Source organism: Corylus avellana, chromosome 3 (genome assembly GCF_965113065.1).
Source record: "Corylus avellana chromosome 3, dhCorAvel1.hap1.2, whole genome shotgun sequence".
Classification (NCBI taxonomy): Eukaryota; Viridiplantae; Streptophyta; class Magnoliopsida; order Fagales; family Betulaceae; genus Corylus; species Corylus avellana.
Window position 1 is genome coordinate 249,604 of NC_142492.1, and position 20,126 is coordinate 269,729.

General features: G+C 35.5%; 3 protein-coding genes across 6 annotated transcripts; 2 read left to right on the top strand and 1 right to left on the bottom strand.

Annotated features, from left to right (window-relative positions):
• The first annotated feature begins 1,137 nt into the window (after positions 1–1,137).
• LOC132174821 (Calcium-binding EF-hand family protein) lies at positions 1,138–4,311 on the top strand. Of its 3 annotated transcripts, none has more exons than XM_088514710.1 (5): positions 1,138–1,331; positions 2,195–2,443; positions 2,969–3,171; positions 3,506–3,680; positions 3,970–4,311. In XM_088514710.1, exons 2-5 carry the CDS (start codon positions 2,245–2,247, stop codon positions 4,086–4,088), a joined length of 696 nt encoding a protein of 231 aa, XP_088370836.1. In that variant the 5' UTR covers positions 1,138–1,331; positions 2,195–2,244; the 3' UTR covers positions 4,089–4,311. The 3 variants fall into 3 exon arrangements, with proteins under 3 accessions (XP_088370836.1, XP_059442492.1, XP_059442490.1); XM_059586509.2 differs by having other exon boundaries at positions 1,138–1,300; XM_059586507.2 differs by having other exon boundaries at positions 1,139–1,304.
• Positions 4,312–5,943: 1,632 nt separating this feature from the next.
• On the bottom strand, positions 5,944–12,438 carry LOC132173618 (RNA-binding KH domain-containing protein). 2 transcript variants are annotated; one of them, XM_059585157.2, is made up of 7 exons: positions 12,117–12,438; positions 11,931–12,016; positions 9,550–9,656; positions 8,240–8,359; positions 8,046–8,162; positions 6,735–6,878; positions 5,944–6,618 (listed from the first exon to the last, which is right to left on the bottom strand). In XM_059585157.2, the coding sequence occupies exons 1-7, from the start codon at positions 12,245–12,247 to the stop codon at positions 6,469–6,471; spliced, it is 855 nt and encodes a 284-aa protein (XP_059441140.2). In that variant the 5' UTR covers positions 12,248–12,438; the 3' UTR covers positions 5,944–6,468. The 2 variants fall into 2 exon arrangements, with proteins under 2 accessions (XP_059441140.2, XP_059441139.2); XM_059585156.2 differs by having other exon boundaries at positions 9,550–9,695.
• A 4,056-nt stretch (positions 12,439–16,494) lies between these two features.
• TEX1 (Transducin/WD40 repeat-like superfamily protein) lies at positions 16,495–20,023 on the top strand. The gene is made up of 11 exons (XM_059586835.2): positions 16,495–16,601; positions 16,702–16,797; positions 16,899–17,028; positions 17,258–17,349; positions 17,531–17,599; positions 18,117–18,174; positions 18,298–18,397; positions 18,634–18,720; positions 18,878–18,956; positions 19,348–19,480; positions 19,612–20,023. Exons 1-11 carry the CDS (start codon positions 16,539–16,541, stop codon positions 19,644–19,646), a joined length of 942 nt encoding a protein of 313 aa, XP_059442818.1. The 5' UTR covers positions 16,495–16,538; the 3' UTR covers positions 19,647–20,023.
• Positions 20,024–20,126: the final 103 nt, after the last annotated feature.

A 20,126-nucleotide genomic window follows, 5' to 3' on the forward strand; every position in this document is an offset into this window, starting at 1 on the left:
TGCCCATGATGTTGGGCCTCAATAGCTTTTTAAATGAAATGATAAATGTTGGGCCTCAATTATCATAATTGACTTATTTTTTTCTCTTATTAAATAATAATAATAATAATACAAAAAGTATATATATTTTTCTAAAAAAAAAAAAAAAAAAATTTAAAAGATTTAAAGTCATTTTTTAAGGGTTTGTTTGTGATTGCGTTTGAGGGGCCTAAAAGTACTTTTAATACTCAAAAATTATGTTTTAAGAAAAAAGTACTCGTTTGGTAAAAAAATTAAAAGTGTTTTTTAGGATCCAAAAAGCCTAAAAATTGTCAAAAAATACTTTTGACAAAAATTTCAAAATAAAAATTTTGGCTAAAAGCTCGTTTTAACTTAAAAGTTTTATTTCTTAAACGCAATCTCAAACATACTCTAAGTTTTTTTTTTTTTTTTTTTTTTTTTTTTTTTTTTTTTTTGGGACATAACCGGCTCTAAGTCTTAAAAGAACGTGTTTCACACATTAGACAAGGAGTAGATAAGTGGAAAAGACACTCCGATGGCAAACAAATATCCAAAAAGCATAATTAAAATATCCAAAAAGCATAATTAAAATGGGACCACTGTCGGTTCAATTCAATGGTTGTGTGCAATCGGGTCAAGTTAGCAATTGAGAAGTAAAAATACTGTGGAGGAATGCTATGAGCTATCAACGTACGGGAACTTGGCAACTTATAGTGGGACTAAATTATTTGATATAATGTTCCATAAACAATGATTACTCCCCTAAACTACACTCTACACATTATATAATATACACTTTATATTATGAATTTTGTAATAGATTCACCTAGTACCATTGATCATGCATCACACCCAACAAATGGTAGAAAATGAAAGATCTGAAATGCCAAGCAGGTGAACGGTGGGCGAAAGTTGAAACCCACCCCCACAATATTCCTTCCTCCAAACTCCCTAAAATCCCGACAAAAAATTTTTGTGGGATTCCGGTCTAAAGATTATCATGTCTTAGTCATGAACTAATTTGTGTTTGTTATTTTGGGTAGGGTATTTTTTTGGAAAGAAAAAAAAAAAAAACTTTATTTCTTTTTGTGCGTGTGAAAAGTCAGCGGAGGTGTTGTGAAAATGAAAGCGCCTTTAGATCGAGAGGAAGCGCAACACGTGGTGGGTGGAGCACCAACATCGGTTGACAATCCAATGAGACGCGAAGGAAGCTTCCCAACTGAGTAACAAACACCCCCACTTCCTTTCCTCAACTTTAGCGTACATCCATCTTTCATAGACCTCTGCAACTTCCTTTTTAGCAGGTTTTGGCTTTTCAAGAAACCAAAGCGGTTGTTTCAGCTTTTTTTTTCTTTTTTCTTTCAATCATATTCTCGTATTTGGTGGCCTGGTAGCTGACTTTTTTTTCTTTTTTTTTTTTAAGGTTGTGTGTGTTTCTGGTTCTTGGTTTCTGTTTGTTGGTGCTTCTGATCTTGTTGTTGAGTTTCATTCTACAAGTGGGGCTGGGACGCCACTTTATTATATCTCTTTCTTTCCCATGCTGTTCGATTATTTCTCTCTTTTTTTCATTTTGGGTAATTCTAGCTAGCTAAACTTCCCGTTTGGTTGCCCGGGAAATACGAGAAAAAGAAAAAGTTTGCAGCTTTTTTTCTTTTCCTACATCTCACCTTCAACCCATTAAGAGTCTGATATAAACCCAAGAAATGATAACATGGATCTAAGCGTGTAGGCCTTTGATTCACATTCATTGCTTAGTCAACGACAAAAGGATCAATGAGTATTGGGTGCTGTTATATATCTCAGAGGCAATTAAAATAATATTTATAGGGTTGGTAGAAGTCCCATTCTGGTGAATTTATGACCATAGCAGTACTGTTTAACAATTATTTGCCATTTGTTTGATATTTGGTTAATCTGCTTGAACAGTTATTACATATTTTGCTCCATCTTTTGCTGCAACTAGTTGGATATTCTCTAACATTTTTTATTTCTAATTTAAAATAATATTTATAGGGTTGGTAGAAGTCCCATGCTGGTGAATTTATGACCATAGCAGTACTGTTTAACAATTATTTGCCATTTGTTTGATATTTGGTTAATCTGCTTGAACAGTTATCACATATTTTGCTCCATCTTTTGCTGCAACTAGTTGGATATTCTCTAACATTGTTTATTTCTAATTTTATATCGGTAGGCACATACTTGGCTTGTTTCCTGCATCCTATTCGGTGAGGTTAACTGACAATGGGAAATATAGTGGGAAAGAGTGAATCGCCTAAGAAGGGTTGGATAGTAGAAACAAAGCTTGAAGCCAAAATGGTCGAAGCTATGAAGAAGAGGGCATCTGGAGGAAGTGCCATCAAATCATTCAACAGCATAATCTTGAAATTCCCAAAAATAGATGAGAGCTTAAGAAATTGCAAAGTTATTTTTGAGCAATTCGGTAGGTAGCACTTTCAATTCATTTGTTTGCTGATAAATTCTCTTGGCAACACAAAATTCATCACCATAAAATTAAATGTATGCATCAATGTCTTTCCAAGAACTGTTGTTTGTATAGATAAGTTAGAGGCTGATTGATGCAACTAATAAAAAAATAATATATAACTGACACCCCCTCATCGAACTCTTTAAGGGATTATGCTGAGTTTCATTGTAGTTTTTTTTTTTTTTTTTTTGTAGAAATTTATATATTTGTCTTCTACTGTCTTCAACTTAAAATTTATTTTAGGATTGCCATGTATTTTGGTAAGCCTTAGATCCTAATGATGCTTAGTTACTTGTTATTTCTGAAAACATACACAAAAACATCTACTTCATTTTTTGTCCCTTGTGACTGCTAAGAAGAAAGTGTTTAGTGTTCTCTGCATGACACACACAAGAATGCTCCTTCTTCCCTCCTCTTTTTTGTTTTTTGTTTTTTATGATTTCTAGCTGCTTAGATGTGTGTGTTTTATTTTGGTTGTAGACGAGGATTCAAATGGTGCAATAGATCATGCAGAGTTGAAAAAGTGTTTCAATAAGCTGGAAATTTCCTTTACAGAGGAGGAGATCAATGATCTCTTTGTGGCGTGTGATATTAATGAGAATATGGGTATGAAGTTCAATGAGTTCATTGTACTTCTCTGCCTTGTCTATCTTCTCAAAGACGACCCCATTGCCCTTCATGCTGTATCCAGAAAATATTTTCTCTATGTATTTCCTTTTCAAGTTTCCTTTTACTTGACAGCTGACACATGAAACCTACAAATATGGTATATTTGGTAGATTTATACCTAATATCTTCTCTCATTTAGATAAGGGTATCATATTTCATATGCCTTTGGTGTTTTTTTGCTGGATATTGGCCAGGAAATTCAGTTGAATGATGGTTGGAAAATGTGAGTCATTTTAAAGGTGCAGGTTAAGATTATCATATGACCATCCTGACTTACCCAGTTGACATCATGAGGTGTTTTGCAGTAATACTGCCTTTTCTTCTTCTTGTATTCCTTGACACTGCTAGAAATCACACATGGGGATGCCCAATCTGGAGGCCACATTTGAAACTTTGGTGGATGCATTCGTCTTCTTGGACAAGAACAAGGATGGTTATGTGAGCAAGAGTGAGATGGTCCATGCCATAAATGAAAATACATCAGGAGAATATAGTTCCGGACAAATAGCCATGAAAAGATTTGGTAAGCTCTGTGTGTGTGTGCATCAATGTAAACATACGAGGCAGACAGGCTCATATGCTTAATATGTTATATGGCATGCTTATGTGTATACATTTTATGCAAAAGAGATGAATGAAGAAATGAACATGAATGTTCCTGAGTCTGGCTAATGATGATGCATTTCCCATCACATGAGCATGTATAGACCCTACTATAAATTCTCTGGATGTGTATAATTCTGTGTAAATAAATTAATGACTTTGATGATAAATTGATAATGTTAAGTGGTGAGTTTGTTTTACTTTTGCAGAAGAGATGGACTGGGATAAAAATGGAATGGTGAACTTCAAAGAATTTCTCTTTGCATTCACCCGTTGGGTTGGAATTGGTGACATTGAGGATGAAGAAGAAGGTGAAGCAAATGTCTGAATTAAGATATTTGAGCCTCTCCAGCCATCTCTGGTTCTGATGACTGGTACTGCAGCTCCTCAGGCTGTCGAGTTCCTTCATGTTATTAACTTTTTCCAATAATAGCCATGTTGATATAAACATGTATAATTATATCCTGATTCCTTCCTTGAATTACAAGCTATATGGCCAAGTATAGAATCTGCTGCAGGATGAATTTGTAATGGTTTCAAGCAGTCATGCATGAAGGAGAGCTAGTAAATGGATTTTTTTTTTTTTTTTGTGTGATTAAAGGAGTGAGGAGTGCTAGGCTTACAAACAAATTTTACAGTAAAACTTTTACAAACTGATGTGGCACAACATGATTAGGATTTTCAAAATTTAAACTTATCTTATATCTAATCATGTTGTGCCACATCGGTTTGTAAAAGTTTTTCTGTAAAATTTGTTTGTAAGTCTAGCGTTCCTCTAAAGGAGTATTGATTGCTGACAAAATAAATGCATACGATCAATGGCAGAGGGAGAGGTATCGAGGGAGGTCAATTTTCCCCCGTATGAGCTGATCCCATGTTATTGTCTCCATCAATACGATAACTTATTGGATTCCCTTCCCCCCACTCCCAAACACTAATAAAATTTGGTTATTGACTTCTATAAAGTATCACATACGACTTTATGAATTGTATTAAAATTTTCAGTATCTGATTGTAACCTTTCTTTAATTTATATGTAATAGTATAGTTATTCACTTACCCCTAAATTACCATGCACTTTTCAGTCACCCCAATGTACAAAAATTTGTAATATGGTGTTTGATATATTAGCTCTTTTTAATACCCCCTTCTTACTGTTGGGGTTTATTAACTCAAACGACTAATAAGTAAAATGTCTTTTATACCCCTTCCCTCTCACCATTGGAGTTTATTAACTCAAATGGCTAATAAGTAAAATGTCTTTTGTACTCATATAAAAATTATAAAAATACAAATATACCTTTAATAAAAAAAAATTATTCTTTTTGTATAAACAGAGTATTTTGGTCATTTTCATTATATTTGTTAAGATTTAACATCAAATTCTAATGGAGGGAGATGATTGAAAATGATTGATACATTAGACACTCACATGCAAATTTTGAGAATTCGAATAACATTAAAAAAGGCGTAATAATTTAAAGGTAAGTAAAGTCTCCCCAACACATATTCACCATGTGATCGTGATTAGTTTTGCAATGAATAGGCATGTCAAACCATGTGATTAGTTTTGCAATGAATAGTTATTGAGTTTGATCTCCATTACATTGTAGTAATGCTGTCTTCTTTGTGTCCCTTGAAATTGATGTGTTATAAAATTATCATACTATAAAATTTTGATTTAATGTTAATTTTAAAAGCCACCACGTCATTTTTTAGAGATATAAGAGGGATACAAAGACATTTTGCATCACTTAGATTATAAGGCTCTCGATATCTGTTTTAGAGAAAATTGTTGCATTGGTTCATGTAGTTTGACCTTACAAGAAAGAAATTCCTGTAATTTCAAAATAAACTTATAAATCCATGTAACATGCCTCTGTAACGAAATGATTCGTCTAAAACTAGTTAGATATAGCATAAATGATATGACCATTTAATACTTGAGCTTTAAAAAAAAAAAACGCTACTCATTTCCAAAATATAGAAGAATTCTAGTTTTCTACTTGAAAATACTAGAAACTTGCATGATCAGGCTCTTGCCAAAGCTAAAAAGCATGATCACTAACGATACTTTTTTCAGGCCAAACAATTTTTCCATCAAAGCAGTCATGATAATTCTGAAGAGCTGATGCTGCAAGAACACATTTGAGAATGCATTTAAATGGAGAAGGCACGAAAAAGGAAGTAAAAGCTACTAAAACGTCCACTAGCATATAACAAAGAATGCTTTCCATCAAATCTAGGTACTATACTAGATAAATACAAAACATTCCAACCCAGAAACCAAGCAACAGGGTAGATCATTGTTTGCCTCACTTGTATGCAAACCATACCTTAACATTCTCACCAGAGACGCCCATCACCACAAACAAAACTTCATCACAAGCTTATATATATACTATAACCTAATAAACAAAGACAGGTTTGGAAGGGGAATGTCCAGACCAAACTGCCTAATGCAACACACATAAGCATACCCCCTGCACTCAATACGGTCCTTTACTAAGCGACACGGTCATTAAGCTTTCCCCTAACAGAAACACACTCCATATAGAAACAAGTTAGAACTAGCACATAATGGTGCCAGTGCCCCGATGGCAGTTGGAGGCATTGGCTGGGACTGCAACACCTGCAGAATGGGAACTGCTGTTTACTTCCAGAAACTAACGCACAAGCTCCAAAAGCCCTCTAAGAATGGGGGTCCATTAGCCCCTAGTCTTGGCCCTCTTCATACCAAGGCTGTTGTGGAAGGGGGAAACCGAACCAGCCATAGGAGAACCCTCGTCGCGAAGTGTACCATTGAGCATTGCGAGCTCCCGTAGCTGTTGTTTCTTATAGAAATCATGGGTTTCATCCTAAAAAAAAAAAAAAAAAGGGAGAACCAGATTAGCGCAGGTTAATTCAAAGGAGGCAAAAATACTTGCAAAGCAAATGAATAATATTTAAAATAGGGGCAAAAGTGAAAACTTGCCATAGGTTTCAGCAAATCTTCAAGTATCTCACGTGCTTGCATCAGTCGTGCATCAACTATTTCAACTGGTAGTTCTGCCTCAACTAAAATATGGAGAGGTTCATTCAAATGTTCATACCCCGGTTTTCCTCTCATCATCTCCTCCTGTAAAACACAAGCAATACAACAATCTACAGTTATATTCTCATAATACAAGTGAAAAGCGGCAATTGAATTTCAATTGGTGATGCAGCATTAACAGTTCAAGCTCAGACAGGAACATAGCTAGAAATTGAACAAAACCGAAAAAGTTCAGCACTGCATGTTAGAAACTACACTCTGGCAATTAGAAGGAATCAAAAGCTGAGTTTTTGAAAAGCGTGCACAGTGCTTTTAATAGATGACGAACATCAAAATGGTCTTGAGATATACTTGAGAGAAACTCATTAAGATAATGAAATGAATTGTGATTTCACTTTCCAGGTTCATCAACAAATGAACATTTTTGCTAATCATAAGAAGTGGAGGGCCTTAAGAAGCTCCTTGGACAAAGGCCTCATACAGCAGAGAAGTACCCGGCAGTTTTCTCTTATATGCAGTGTCATGAAGCTTCTTGGACGTGAAGGTGAAAAATGTACAAGTTGGAAGTTTCCAGAAAATCTATCTGGAGTCTGACTTAATAAAAGTACTTTCTCAAATGAAATCAAAATTCATGAAAGCATCCCAGATTAGTCCACATAGACAAAACAAGCAAAAGCAACCAGCAAACCTTATAATTAGCATCGCTCTCCAAAAAGAGAAGGATCTTCAATTAACAAACAATGAACAACATGAAGCCAAGGTACCTTAATCCCTTAGTAGTAGTATGTAAAAGTTCCCTCCAACAATGTGCTGAAGCCATGAGAACTTAACTAGTAAACTCATCATTAAAAATACTTCAAAATGTAAAAAAATAAAAAATAAAAAATGGTGCAAAACAGAGTTTACATAATGCTTTACGTCCATATGATTCACCAGGTTTTCCAGTATGCAATCAAGAAACATGGATGAAGCCTGGAAAAAAATTACAAATTTGTAATGGAACTTGTTCCAAATGTCATGTTAATCCAATTCTCTTCATCAATAGGCACTTAACTATATATTTTTTGATTAAGTAATCGAATTATCATAAAAAGCATAAGGCACCCCCTACTACACACGAAGTGTAGAAAAGAAAACACCTAACTAGCTAGAAGGGGAAAAAAGAACAACAAGACACTTAACTAGATATACATGAACCACATTAAAGTTTCAGCATGCACAATCATCAACAGAAGAAAATCTCACTATTACCCTAGTTGGATCTTTAATGCTACCACGCCCTCTGATCAGAACACGGCACTCAGTACTTGCTTCCACTCGCTTAAGAGAGTTTCCCCTAGGACCAAGGAGACGCCCAACAAAGTTGTACTGTAATAACAAATCAACATCAGAAACTGCCAAAAATAAGAATATAAGCAATTAAACAGGAGCAAGTTTATTCGTACATTAGGGTATTTCTCGACAGGGATATCCACTCTCATGGTTCTTTTAGCTATAAGACCAGATGAGCTACCTTGAGAACTCAGCCAGTTTTGTGCCGATGAGGGCTGTAATAAACCCGACATCTGTACATTATAATTCCAGATTTGTTAGATCTTACAGTGATAGATAAAAGCAACTGTCTGTCATGCATAATGTACTGTAAAATTTTGGTTCCTGGAGGAGCTCCAAAGATTCTCAAAAGATATCTACAACAATTGTCTTGCAGCAGCTCTGAGAAAATGTTAAAAGAAAAAAATTCTAGAAAAACAAACAAAGGAGTAACAAGTATGCTATAACAAACAAACAAAAAAAATAATAGAACAATTGTCATGCAGCAGATATTTAATGCAGTTGTCTTGCAGCAGCTCTAAGAAAATGTTAAAGAACAAATTCTAGAAAAACACACCAAAGAGTAATAAGTATGCTATAACAAAAAAAAAAAGAAAAAAAAAGACAATAGAACAATTAAACCCCATGCTGACATTCAAATATAATTGTAGAAGATTGTGAAATTCAAGGGTCTAAATCCAAAAATAAAAAGCAGAGGAATTAAATGTTTGTATTTGAAAACTACTAAGAGGCTCAACGGTAATGCAGTTTTTTGCATCAGACCAGCTGGTTTCAGTGACACGGTACATCAGCAACCTCATGAAAACCCCACCAGCCAATTAATACCACAAGATCCACCCTTGTAACGCAAACTGAATAACAATATTAAAGGGTCAGCGGTTAGCACACTGCAGGAGAAATTTACGACTCCCACGCTTGAAAACCGAGACCAGCCAATTATTATACCACGTGATAGCACGCTTGTAAGGCAAACAGAATAACAATATTTCATCAACCAAAGGGTCAGCAGTTAGCACCCTACAGGAGAAATTTAGGACTCCCAGAGTCTCAGAACCTCTATAAATTGGAGAATGCCATGCTCAAAACTCTCTGCATATAGGGCTTCCATACTAGCAGGAATTGCATTTATACATCAGATGTAAAATTAACAAATATGTCATGTATAGGAGTGCCTAGACAAAAATACAAGAAGGAAAAGAAGAACCATCTTATTAGGTTCCTGGAACAGGAAGCTAAGCTAAAATCTATTTTACATTGCTTGAGGATGTTAGCTTCAACTACCTGTCAAAGAATAGCATAATCTACAAACACTCAAATAGATGTTATGAGTTAGCACGAAATGAAAAGATCGTGTCAGGAATACTTCTGCAAATACAGTAAAATTAGATGGAAAAAAGGTTATGTTAATGGTTAGTATCCGTACTTCTGATTGGAACCGTGATGGCCATCCGTTCAAATCGGCACCTCCATTGGAAAATATTCCTCCAGAAGCCAGGGGGCTAGCATGTTCAAGCCCACTTTGACCTAAAACTGATGCATTCCCCAACAGTGTGGTTACACGCAATAATTCTGCTCCAAAAATGTCAATTTTCAAGAATAAGATGTACCAGTCAGCATTTGTTAAAAAGTTAGCAGTCACCACAAAATGGACAGACAACACGGATCTTCTGAGTCAGTTAAAATTAATGATTCCTCATGAAATAAAATTTAACCTTATGAATGCACTCTAGGAAAAAAAGAGAAAAGTGAAAGCATGGGGGGAAAAATAACATGGAGTTTAATTCATCTTGTTTCACTAAAGTCAGATAATAAATGGATTTTGTCTTTTTTGATTGGTAAGTTATACAACACACGAAATCTCTTGAACCCATGACCCTACCTTCCACCTTGTTCTTATAAGGGAAGAAGGTGTTATTTGAGCTAAAGCTCATACCCACAACCACTCACCAGCCTAGGTCATGACCAACAGGAAACCAAATTCCCTAGAACTAAGCCTACACGCTTTTTTTTTTTTAATGACCAAAATAGACTACATAGTTTCTTGGGACAAGGCATTATAGATCAACCTACTAAGTTGACCTCTAGAATCGTGCATCACAACCTGTTCAAAGTTCTTTCTGAACTTTCTAGATAGATTTCACAACCTTAACTAGGCATCTGAATGCATGCAGCTATGCAAGAAAACTGTTGGGAGAGAGTTTAAAAAGTCCAGCGTATCATCCTACAGAGTGAAGTATCCCCTCTACCATGCTGCTAGGTTTTTCACTAATCTTCTCAACTTGTAGACTTTTTCAACCATTGGGTAACTGTGGCAAAAGGAAACAATTTCGAACTTTCTCATCGAATTTTTCAACATTAACCTAACATGTAGACAAAAAAGATGGAATGAGTTGGCAAGGGCTAACCAACACTTTTATGATCCCCATTTTCTAGACTTGGGGATATTACTGCAAGTGAGAAAGAGAAGGAACACCTCCTGGTAGTAAATCACATATATCATATCATTAATCTTTAAATCAAGACACAGTTTCCCATAGTTTTCACCTTTGCTCCCTATCAGCACACAAATGAATCTATATTACACAACTGAACTTAAATTACCAAAATTTGGGTTCCTTTTAGCCATATACTCAGCAAAGTCATATGTCAAGAAGATTGATCATATACGGTCCATATGCTCTTGTATTTGGTCGTACAAGACACCAAATCTGGAGCTCTAAGGTAATAATAACAACTCTTTGGATCCTAAATCCATCCATAAAATCAAAAAGATGATCTTCCAAATCCTTGATACAGTACACAGCAATCTTGTTGGAGATTCAGATCCATGGATAGCAAATTTTCAATCTGTGATGCACCAAAGGCAAAAATTCCTACCCCCAATGAAACTAACTGTGACCATACAACAAGGAGCAGATGTTGTAAGAACCACACTTGCGCCAGCCAATAACTGTTTTTCGCCAGTCAACTTAGAAGTTAGAAGCCAATCAATTTTGCCAAAACTAAGATCAGAAGAGAACCAACCTGCATAACTCCTTGCAAGTCCACAGACAACTAAAGGGAACACCATGATTTCAGCGAAGCAATTTAAAACCTAACCTTTTAAATATGATCGCGATGATTTGAAAAAATAAAATGTTTTACCCGAAGCTCTACTGCTATACATATGAAGTAGCCGCCTACATTTACATAGCAATAACATGAATCTGATTGATACATGTCAAGACCCTCTTAAGTGTTATTCCAGCACCGCGCTAGAATACAACCACCTATCAATAACTTTGGACTCACCTACCCACAAAAAAAAAAATCTCTGGAGTCACCTATTCTACAGCTAATCATTTTTGCAATCAAAAAAATTAGAATATCAAACAGGAAAAAAAAAAAAAAAACAAAAAACAAAAAGTTGGATTTGGGGTTTTATATATTTTAAAATTATAAGGGGGAAAAACTCTGGGTGAAAATTTCTGTTTTGAAACGTTTTATCATTGGGTATATAAGTATCTCGTGCAAGTTATTTATATTGTTTGGTTGTGCCGTTGGGTTCTTATAACTTGTGTCCTATATATCGCTTATGCGTTGATCCAACAAGGCTTTGCTGCAATACATGCACCAACTTGCGTGTTTTCTTTAGATTTTTATATTCAACCATTCCAATCTATATGAATTGGTGAAAAAGTGTCCGATCTACCACTTGAGGTCAATACTCAGTTATAACTTGCAGACATCAGTGTACATATTGCTTTATACCGTAAACTAGATATGGCAAAAAGAAATATGAAAGCTAAGCTGAAACAGACTCACCCTGGTTTAACAAGCGACAGGCATGTGGGAGCACAGGCAGAAAGGGAGTAAGCTTGTGACGCTCTGCCAGTAGCTCCGACAGATATCTGAATCATCAAACACCACCAAAATTATTCAAAGCAAAATCAGAACAAAAACAGAGTTGAAAACTAAGTAGATCTTGTTAGTTGTGGAGTGGAGTGGTACTTTTCTTGGTCGACGAGGGCGGCGGCGACGGAGGAGGCGGAACGGAGCCCGGATAGATGAGGAGAAGGTGGAGCGGAGGGAGAGGGCGAGGGCGAGTAGGCCATGTACCTTCCGCCACCGGTCGATGCCATTTCTTCTGTCTCCGAGTCTCTCTCTGTATGGATTCGATGCTATTCGATTCAATCGGATCCCTCCGACTCTCCCTGTGGTGTGGTACAGTTGCTTCTCTTCTCTTTGTGGCTCTGCCTAGCTCTGGTGGGACGGTCCCGACCAGACGCTCTCATCTCTACCCTATGCGTCGGTCCCTTATTTATACCTCAAGGGAAAACCAACGAAATAAAAATAAAAATAAAAGAAAAATAAAAGAAATAGACGGTGCAGTGATTCATTATTTACATGCAGGTAGGTGGACAGTGGACACCTCTGGCACTCGGTTGAATACAAGAAGTATTTCTTCCTCTACAAATTATACAAAAAAGAAAATGGATCACTGTTCTTGAAATTTTGAACGTAGTTTTTTGCTTTGAGTTTGACCAAGAGGAAGAAGAGGAGGCATCAAGGAAAAACCTTTTGTTGCATCAGGGAGGGGTTGGGTTGCCATTGCCAAGATGATAAAAATACTATATTAAGACTAATTAACAACTAATTCCACCGCCATTAGTGTACCCCAACCACTAATCTTAAGTTATATTATAATTAGAATGGATTTGGCTTTGTTATTACTCCAAACCCTTTAATCAAACTTTATTCTCTTCTTGTGATAGACCAGCTATACACTCGGCCAATTTGGGTTGACAAACGAACTTGAAAGCTTAGGATTCTAGTTCGGAAGGTAAGTTTAAACAGTAAGTCTTGACAAGACCGCAGAGGCCGACACAAAAGAACATAATAGAACAAACGGTATAACTCGTGTTGCTCGTACAATTATATTACCATAATGGCCACTCAAATAAAGACAAAAAAACTCGTGCTAAAAGAGTTTCGAAATTGTAACGCTGAGAATAATTACTTTTCGACTTGTGTTATGCTGTTTCGAGATTTTAACGCATAGTCCAACACGTAATCCAGTTAAAGAAAACAACTCACCAATAAATGCTCTACATAGGGAAATACCATATCATCGATCAAAGTATGCCTATAATTACAACCGCACCTCCGTATTCAATTTAGGAAAACCCTCGCTCTCCTTTATAGCCACACCGAACTCCTTTTGCTAACTTAAATATCAAAGAGTCGGTATGCTCGGACAAATCTCCAACTATACCTACTTGTTTTGCAAATATCTATTGATTGAACTTAAAAATGCATCAATGTCTTTAACGGTTACACACGAGATTAGATCAATAAATTGAAATGTTATGCATAATTTAAAGCTAGCTCTAGAAACCTAAAATCACAATGCCATAATGCTGAATTTCTTAGGACCATGAAACTACATTTACTCCTTTAAATCTATCACCAAATTTGCAATGTTTTTCCAATCTTTCAATTTGGTTAATGTTTTTGCTGATCTACAATTGACTTGTAATGTTCCCTATTCTACGAGGAAAAAAAAGACAACAATATATGTTCCTGATAATATAAAAAAAAAAAAAAAAAAATGACAAAAAAAAAAAAAATAAGAAAGAGCAAAAAACCATTTAAAGTAAATATTGCAACAAAAAATAGTAGATTGAAATGGTAAATAACATTTCGCTAATCCCAATGCTAATTGTTAGTGGAAGAATATATGGCTGTCTATTTTGAGGACATGATCATCAACAATTTTAAACATTTCCTCCCTTGGATTTATGCCACCGATGAAAATAAAATCAAAGGCTCACGAAAGGGTGGGTCCATGATTGCTAATTCTGCTGCCGTGTTCTCATATGAGACCAATTATCAATTATGGCGGTCGTTGGTCAATCTGAAAACGAAATAATTTGTACAGCAAATCAATCATATTTTAAAAATTTATAAAAAATAAATAAATAAATAAATTATGATAGTATGTGTTGAGTAATGAATCGGCCAAAAAATACCAAATGGGCCTCCAAGGCTATTTTCATCATATAAGTCCACCTGTAAAATACATGATTAACATTAAGCCAGCCTGCTGAGGGTCAGACGGGAAAAACAAGTTTACAACAAGAGAAGCCACGTTCACTAGAGAACGTGGTCAAGCTTGCAGCGCTGAAACCGAGCCACGTTATGCACAAACGTGGCCGAGCCATCAACCAACTACACGATCCCATGATCAAGAGTTAGCCCATGATCTCATTATCCATTTTTCTAGCATTGCGCACAATGAATTTTCAAGCTATATTTCTCTCTCAAATTTTAAATCATCGACTGACTTATGCATCGAAACTATTCCCACTAGTACACCTCGGCAAGCTCTTATCCTATTTCTTTTTTTTGCAAATTCGTATATCTTGAACTTAGTGTCACGTTATCTTTCGAAAAACTGTCATCAACAATATATAATAAAATAAAGCGGAACATTTGCAGAGGATGTAGCATTCACGTTTGGGTTGTTGGGATGTTGCTTTAAGAGTTTCGATAGATTACTACGTGGAGGAAAAAGTAGGCCTAAATATAGATGTGTATATTAAGTTATTGACTCAAAATTCAGAGATTGGGCATAAGGTGGACTTTCACAGATAAAACCTCTGCCCCATATACTCTTATTTATTGATGTATATAATAAATAATTTCTCAAACAAAAAGAGAAGGAGAACGAGAAAGATACCTCATACATCAAACACAAAAGAATAGTGGGCAATGGAATAAAATAACCAAAATAACAAGTACAATGCAAATAGATCCGGGAGATTATTGGGAATGGCACAAAAGATCTGTTCGACCTATTTGAATTTTAACTCATTGACCAAGAAAAAAGGTTATCGTAATTGATTGTTTGATGTGGTAGTCCAAAACTGCAAATGCCAGTAGATATTCCAACTACATCAACAAGCAAACTTGAAAGCCATAAAGGGAGAGAGAGTGCATTGAAACCGATTAGATCAGAGTTGCTTAAGCAAAGCACTACCGCGATGTTCCGTGATAGAAGTACTCAATAATGAAGGCAAAGAAGACATTGCAACATGGTATGCAACAAGATATGTGACTCTTTGTAGATAAAATTTGAGTATATATTGTGGAGATTCAAAAGATAAATAGAGAGGAAGTCGTAGATTTAAATGAAAGAGAAAGATGGAGATTCACTTAAAATTTTATTACGGGCCCGTTTGGGAGTGCGATTTCAATAAGTGCGATTTTAAAAATTGCGTTTTTAAATATTACGTTTTTAAAATCACTACTTTTTAAAATCGCACAAGCGTTTGGTAAAACATACTAAAAAGTACTTTTTTTATCAATTGAGTGTTTGGATAACATTAGCACATAATTGCGGTTTCATGACCAAATTACCAATATGGATGAACAAGACAGAGGGGATGAAGAAAAAAGAAAAAAAGGGTTTTAATATATTTTAGGTGGGTATTCTTGGTATTTTTTTCATTCCCATTCTAAAAAAGGTAACTATTGCGCCAAATATCTTTTTAATAGAAATCGTGATTTTATTTTAAATTCGCACTTTTTCAAATAAACACCCTCTAATCAGCTTATGGAAATCGCAGATTTTTTTGCGATTTTAAAATTTACGTTTTTAAAATCGCAATCCCAAACACCTTAAAGTTGCGATTTGGTTTAAAATCGCAGATTATTTTTTTTAAAACGCACTCCCAAACACACATATTCTACAAATTACAATGAGTTTGATGCTAATAATTAGAGTAGGAGAAATATTTAAACGGTAATAACAGAATTATGAGGATACTAAAATGTAACAAGGAAATTTAAAGGTTTCCAATCTGCCTTACATTTAGAAAGAACCTCCAATTTCTAGGTTTATTCAAGTGTTGTTTTTCTTCACTTGAATCATTGAGACCGACAAGCTTTTGCTTTTATCAATTATCACTTGTCACCTTTCCTTTTTCTTTTATCAAAATAAAAATATTAACGACTAATAAAAAACATAAAATTATTAAAATTATTGCCACCTTTACAATTATTTATTTATTTATTTTAATAAAACCAACTCAGGATTTTTCAGGATTGTTTTTTTATTTTTGTTTTAGGATTTTTGAAGTCGAAAATGTCGTATGTATAGGCTTTTCCAAAAGTTGTCATGACAATTCATTTTGTAACATTTTTTAGAAGATTGTCACAAGACAATATACGGAGCGGGCATTTTGTGGCGCTTTAATAACTTATCATAACGCTCTTCATATAGGAGCCGCCTTTACAAAACAACTATCGTCGCAATAACTATCCTTCCAATAGGTTTTCCTTCTTTAATGCGCTCGTATGAATTAAAGAAAAACAGAGAATCCTTAGAGGCCTTGCTTCGAGTCTGCTTCGAGTGTGAAATTAGAAGAGATGGAGCCATCAGTTCCTTTCAAGAATCTCCACAACCGAGAGTATCAAGGTCACAAGAAGAAGGTTCTCTCTCTCTCTCTCTCTCTATGTATTAGTTTCCATGCGCAACCCTAGAGTAATTGACGGTTTTTTTAAATTTATTTTTGTTGGGTCCAATTGAAAGGTACATTCGGTGGCGTGGAATTGTGCAGGCACGAAGCTAGCTTCGGGTTCTGTGGATCAAACCGCTCGTGTCTGGCACATTGAGTCACATGGGCATGTAAGCTTCTATACCATATTTGGTTCTTGTTGTTGTTAATCGAACTTATCGACAATGATAATGATTAACGAGGACGATAACCCATATGGTGCTTGTTACAGGGAAAGGCTAAAGATATTGAACTGAAGGGTCACACAGATAGTGTGGATCAGCTGTGTTGGGACCCCAAACATGCTGATCTTATTGCAACTGCGTCAGGCGACAAGACTGTCCGTTTGTGGGATGCTCGAAGTAAGCAAAAATCCCTCTATTCTATTTATTACAATGAGAGGGTTTGCTGTCAAATCATCTGGGTTATCTAAAGTTGACACTTTTAACTGAATATCATGCATGATAATTGATATCTGGGTTATTCGAACGATTTTGTAATGTTTTCTGATCCCACCTTATAAAGTTTTATAATAACGATTTGGGTGATTAGAACAGACGCTTGTTTTTGTGCCTATGCTGAGTTTTACAGGTGGGAAATGCTCACAGCAGGCAGAACTTAGTGGGGAGAACATCAACATCACCTACAAACCCGATGGGACACACGTAGCTGTTGGCAATAGGGTGTGTAATATTCCACGGTAGTCCCATGTCATGTTCCAAAACATCAGCAGCTTTGTGATTGTTCTAAATGTTTTTACTCATCAAATTCTGAGTACTAGTACTAACCATTGGTCATAAAGCAGATATTGGATAGATATGGTAATCGCTGCTCTTTCTTAATCTAACCTCTAACTCATTGTAGGATGATGAACTAACAATACTGGATGTTCGGAAATTTAAGCCAATTCATAAGCGCAAATTCAGCTATGAGGTAATCTTTTTTAGTTCCGAACTTGATGTTAATTTCTTTTCTGTTTTTCTTCATCAATTTTTTTATGATGTGTATGTATCTTCATTTGTTTATTGTTTGTTAATTCGGTCTGGTGCCTTGCCTCACTAAAGTTATGAATCTGCACATCTTTTTATTTTCACGCTGACTATGTAATGGTATAAACATTACCATCCAGCTCTATTTAAGGTCTATCTCTTTTTGGCCTTGTGCTCCACATAATGCTTCAACTTGATTTATATCACTCATTACTTAGTAATCATTGTTTCTCAGGCACAAAATCAAACGTGTTTACATGACTTCACCTTGTGGAAGCTCTAAAAATTATATTGTTGCATAACTTATCTTTACAAACTATAGTCGGAATATGTGACCTTATCTGGAGAGTTGTTACCCCAACTGTATATATACATATGCAACAATCAGAGAGATGCCATTGAATTCTATTAATGATTGTTTATTTCATATGCTTCTTAAATAGTCCACTTATTTTTTCCAGGTAAATGAGATCGCATGGAACATGACAGGAGAGATGTTCTTTTTGACAACTGGAAATGGTAAAAATTAATTCTAAGAGGGAGTTTACTTTTCTTTATGTATAAATTTACTGATTAGAAAATGAACTATGTGCCATTTCTATTTGCTGGAATCGACATTTGATTATGTATTCTTCTGTTCAGGTACCGTTGAAGTGCTAGCGTACCCATCTCTGCGACCACTTGACACCCTTATGGCTCATACAGCTGGTTGCTATTGTATTGCAATTGATCCAATGGGAAGGTGTGCTTTAAAGCTCTCTTATTTTATTTTGGGCTTTTTCACTTGTGAAAACAGCTGCTTACTACTTATATACTTATGAGGATATTGTCATGGTCCACTTGTTAAAACATTTCCGCTTGCTTATACTTTTCCTTTTAAAAGAACCACATTCTTTTAAAATTAGTTTCAGATAGAACATCAAGAATATAAATAATTTTCTTATTCTGACCCCCTATTGTTCTTCTGACTATGACCAGATATTTTGCAGTTGGAAGTGCTGATTCCTTAGTCAGCCTTTGGGGTATATCAGAGATGCTCTGCGTGCGAACATTTACAAAACTTGAGTGAGTTTTCCATCGGGGTATCATTTAGTTTATTAGTGCTTAGTGAGCTTTGCAGTTGTTAACCAAGTACTATCATTGTTGAGGTTTTTTTCATTCAAGTATTGGACTAAAATTTGCGTCCCCAGGCATGGAACTGACCTTGTCATGCTTTTCTCAGATGGCCTGTCCGGACAATAAGCTTCAATCACACTGGAGAGTATATTGCTTCTGCCAGTGAAGACTTGTTCATTGATATAGTAAGTATCCATGTGACTAAACTGACTTTTCTTTCTCAAGGAATGTAGTTAGGTTATTATGGCTAACGCCTGTCCCTCTATCCAGATGATGCGTAGTATATGGTTTGCTATGTTTTGCAAAAACAGAGTCAAGTTCAGTACTGTTGCCCATATGCCCATAGGACTGAGGAAACCTTGGATTATATTCATTCTTACTTTTGTGGTCCTTCTCGAACGTTTGACTTTTTAGCTGAAGATATAGCTCGGTTTAGTGATTTTCCAATTCATGTCCAAGTCCTTAAAAATAAAAATTTATTATGTGGGACATACAAAGGATTCTGTATATCCAAACTTTCACATAAAGTTGGATAAGAGAATGATAAATTGATAATATTGATACTGTATGATACAGGCAAATGTTCAAACTGGACGGACAGTACATCAGATACCATGTCGGGCTGCCATGAACAGTGTGGAATGGAATCCAAAATACAATTTACTTGCGTATGCTGGGGATGACAAGAACAAATATCAGACTGATGAAGGTATTGCCAGTTGTATGCTGTGTTAAAGAGAATTTTGTTAATGCCAGTGATCTTAAAGAAACCCAATCTGCGATGCACACTTGTTTCAGCTAAATACTTGCAAAGTATCCTCATTTTATTTCTTGTCGCAGGTGTTTTTAGAATATTTGGCTTTGAAAGCGCCTGACAGCAATGCAGGGAGCATTGGACCAGGATTTTTAATCAACTTTATGTGTAGAACACCAGTTGGATTTCTCCCCTTTTTTGACTGGTGTTTGTTTAATTTTAGAGTGAGAGAGATGAAATTTGTAACATCTTGATAGTAAAAAAGTGGCAATAATTTCATCAGCATTGGGCCAGCATGGTTTTTTTTTTTTTTCAATTTTATATGAAGAACACACCAGTTAGATTTCTCCCCTTTTGACTCGTAACGGTGTTTGTTTAATTTAGAGGGCGGGAGATGAAAGTTGTAAACCCTGATGTTCTTGATAGTTGTAATCAGTACACCTCTTGTGAACACTTCCATAGTTGATGAATTGAGATCACAACTGAGTTTTCTCATCATCCAGATGTGTCTTCACGTTTCCAAGTCTTTGTTTATGTTTATATATATATATATATATATATATAAAATTCAACGAGTATTTTTATTTTTATTTTTGGCAGT

Coding starts and splice junctions, on each gene's coding strand:
- LOC132174821 (XM_088514710.1), top strand. CDS start 2,245: ATGGGAAATATAGTGGGAAAGAGTGAATCGCCTAAGAAGGGTTGGATA. Junction 2,444..2,968: donor AGTTATTTTTGAGCAATTCG/GTAGGTAGCACT, acceptor TTTTGGTTGTAG/ACGAGGATTCAAATGGTGCA. Junction 3,681..3,969: donor AATAGCCATGAAAAGATTTG/GTAAGCTCTGTG, acceptor TTACTTTTGCAG/AAGAGATGGACTGGGATAAA.
- LOC132173618 (XM_059585156.2), bottom strand. CDS start 12,247: ATGGCATCGACCGGTGGCGGAAGGTACATGGCCTACTCGCCCTCGCCC. Junction 12,017..12,116: donor GCCCTCGTCGACCAAGAAAA/GTACCACTCCAC, acceptor TTGATGATTCAG/ATATCTGTCGGAGCTACTGG. Junction 8,163..8,239: donor CTGTCGAGAAATACCCTAAT/GTACGAATAAAC, acceptor TTGTTATTACAG/TACAACTTTGTTGGGCGTCT.
- TEX1 (XM_059586835.2), top strand. CDS start 16,539: ATGGAGCCATCAGTTCCTTTCAAGAATCTCCACAACCGAGAGTATCAA. Junction 16,602..16,701: donor ATCAAGGTCACAAGAAGAAG/GTTCTCTCTCTC, acceptor TCCAATTGAAAG/GTACATTCGGTGGCGTGGAA. Junction 17,350..17,530: donor ACGTAGCTGTTGGCAATAGG/GTGTGTAATATT, acceptor AACTCATTGTAG/GATGATGAACTAACAATACT.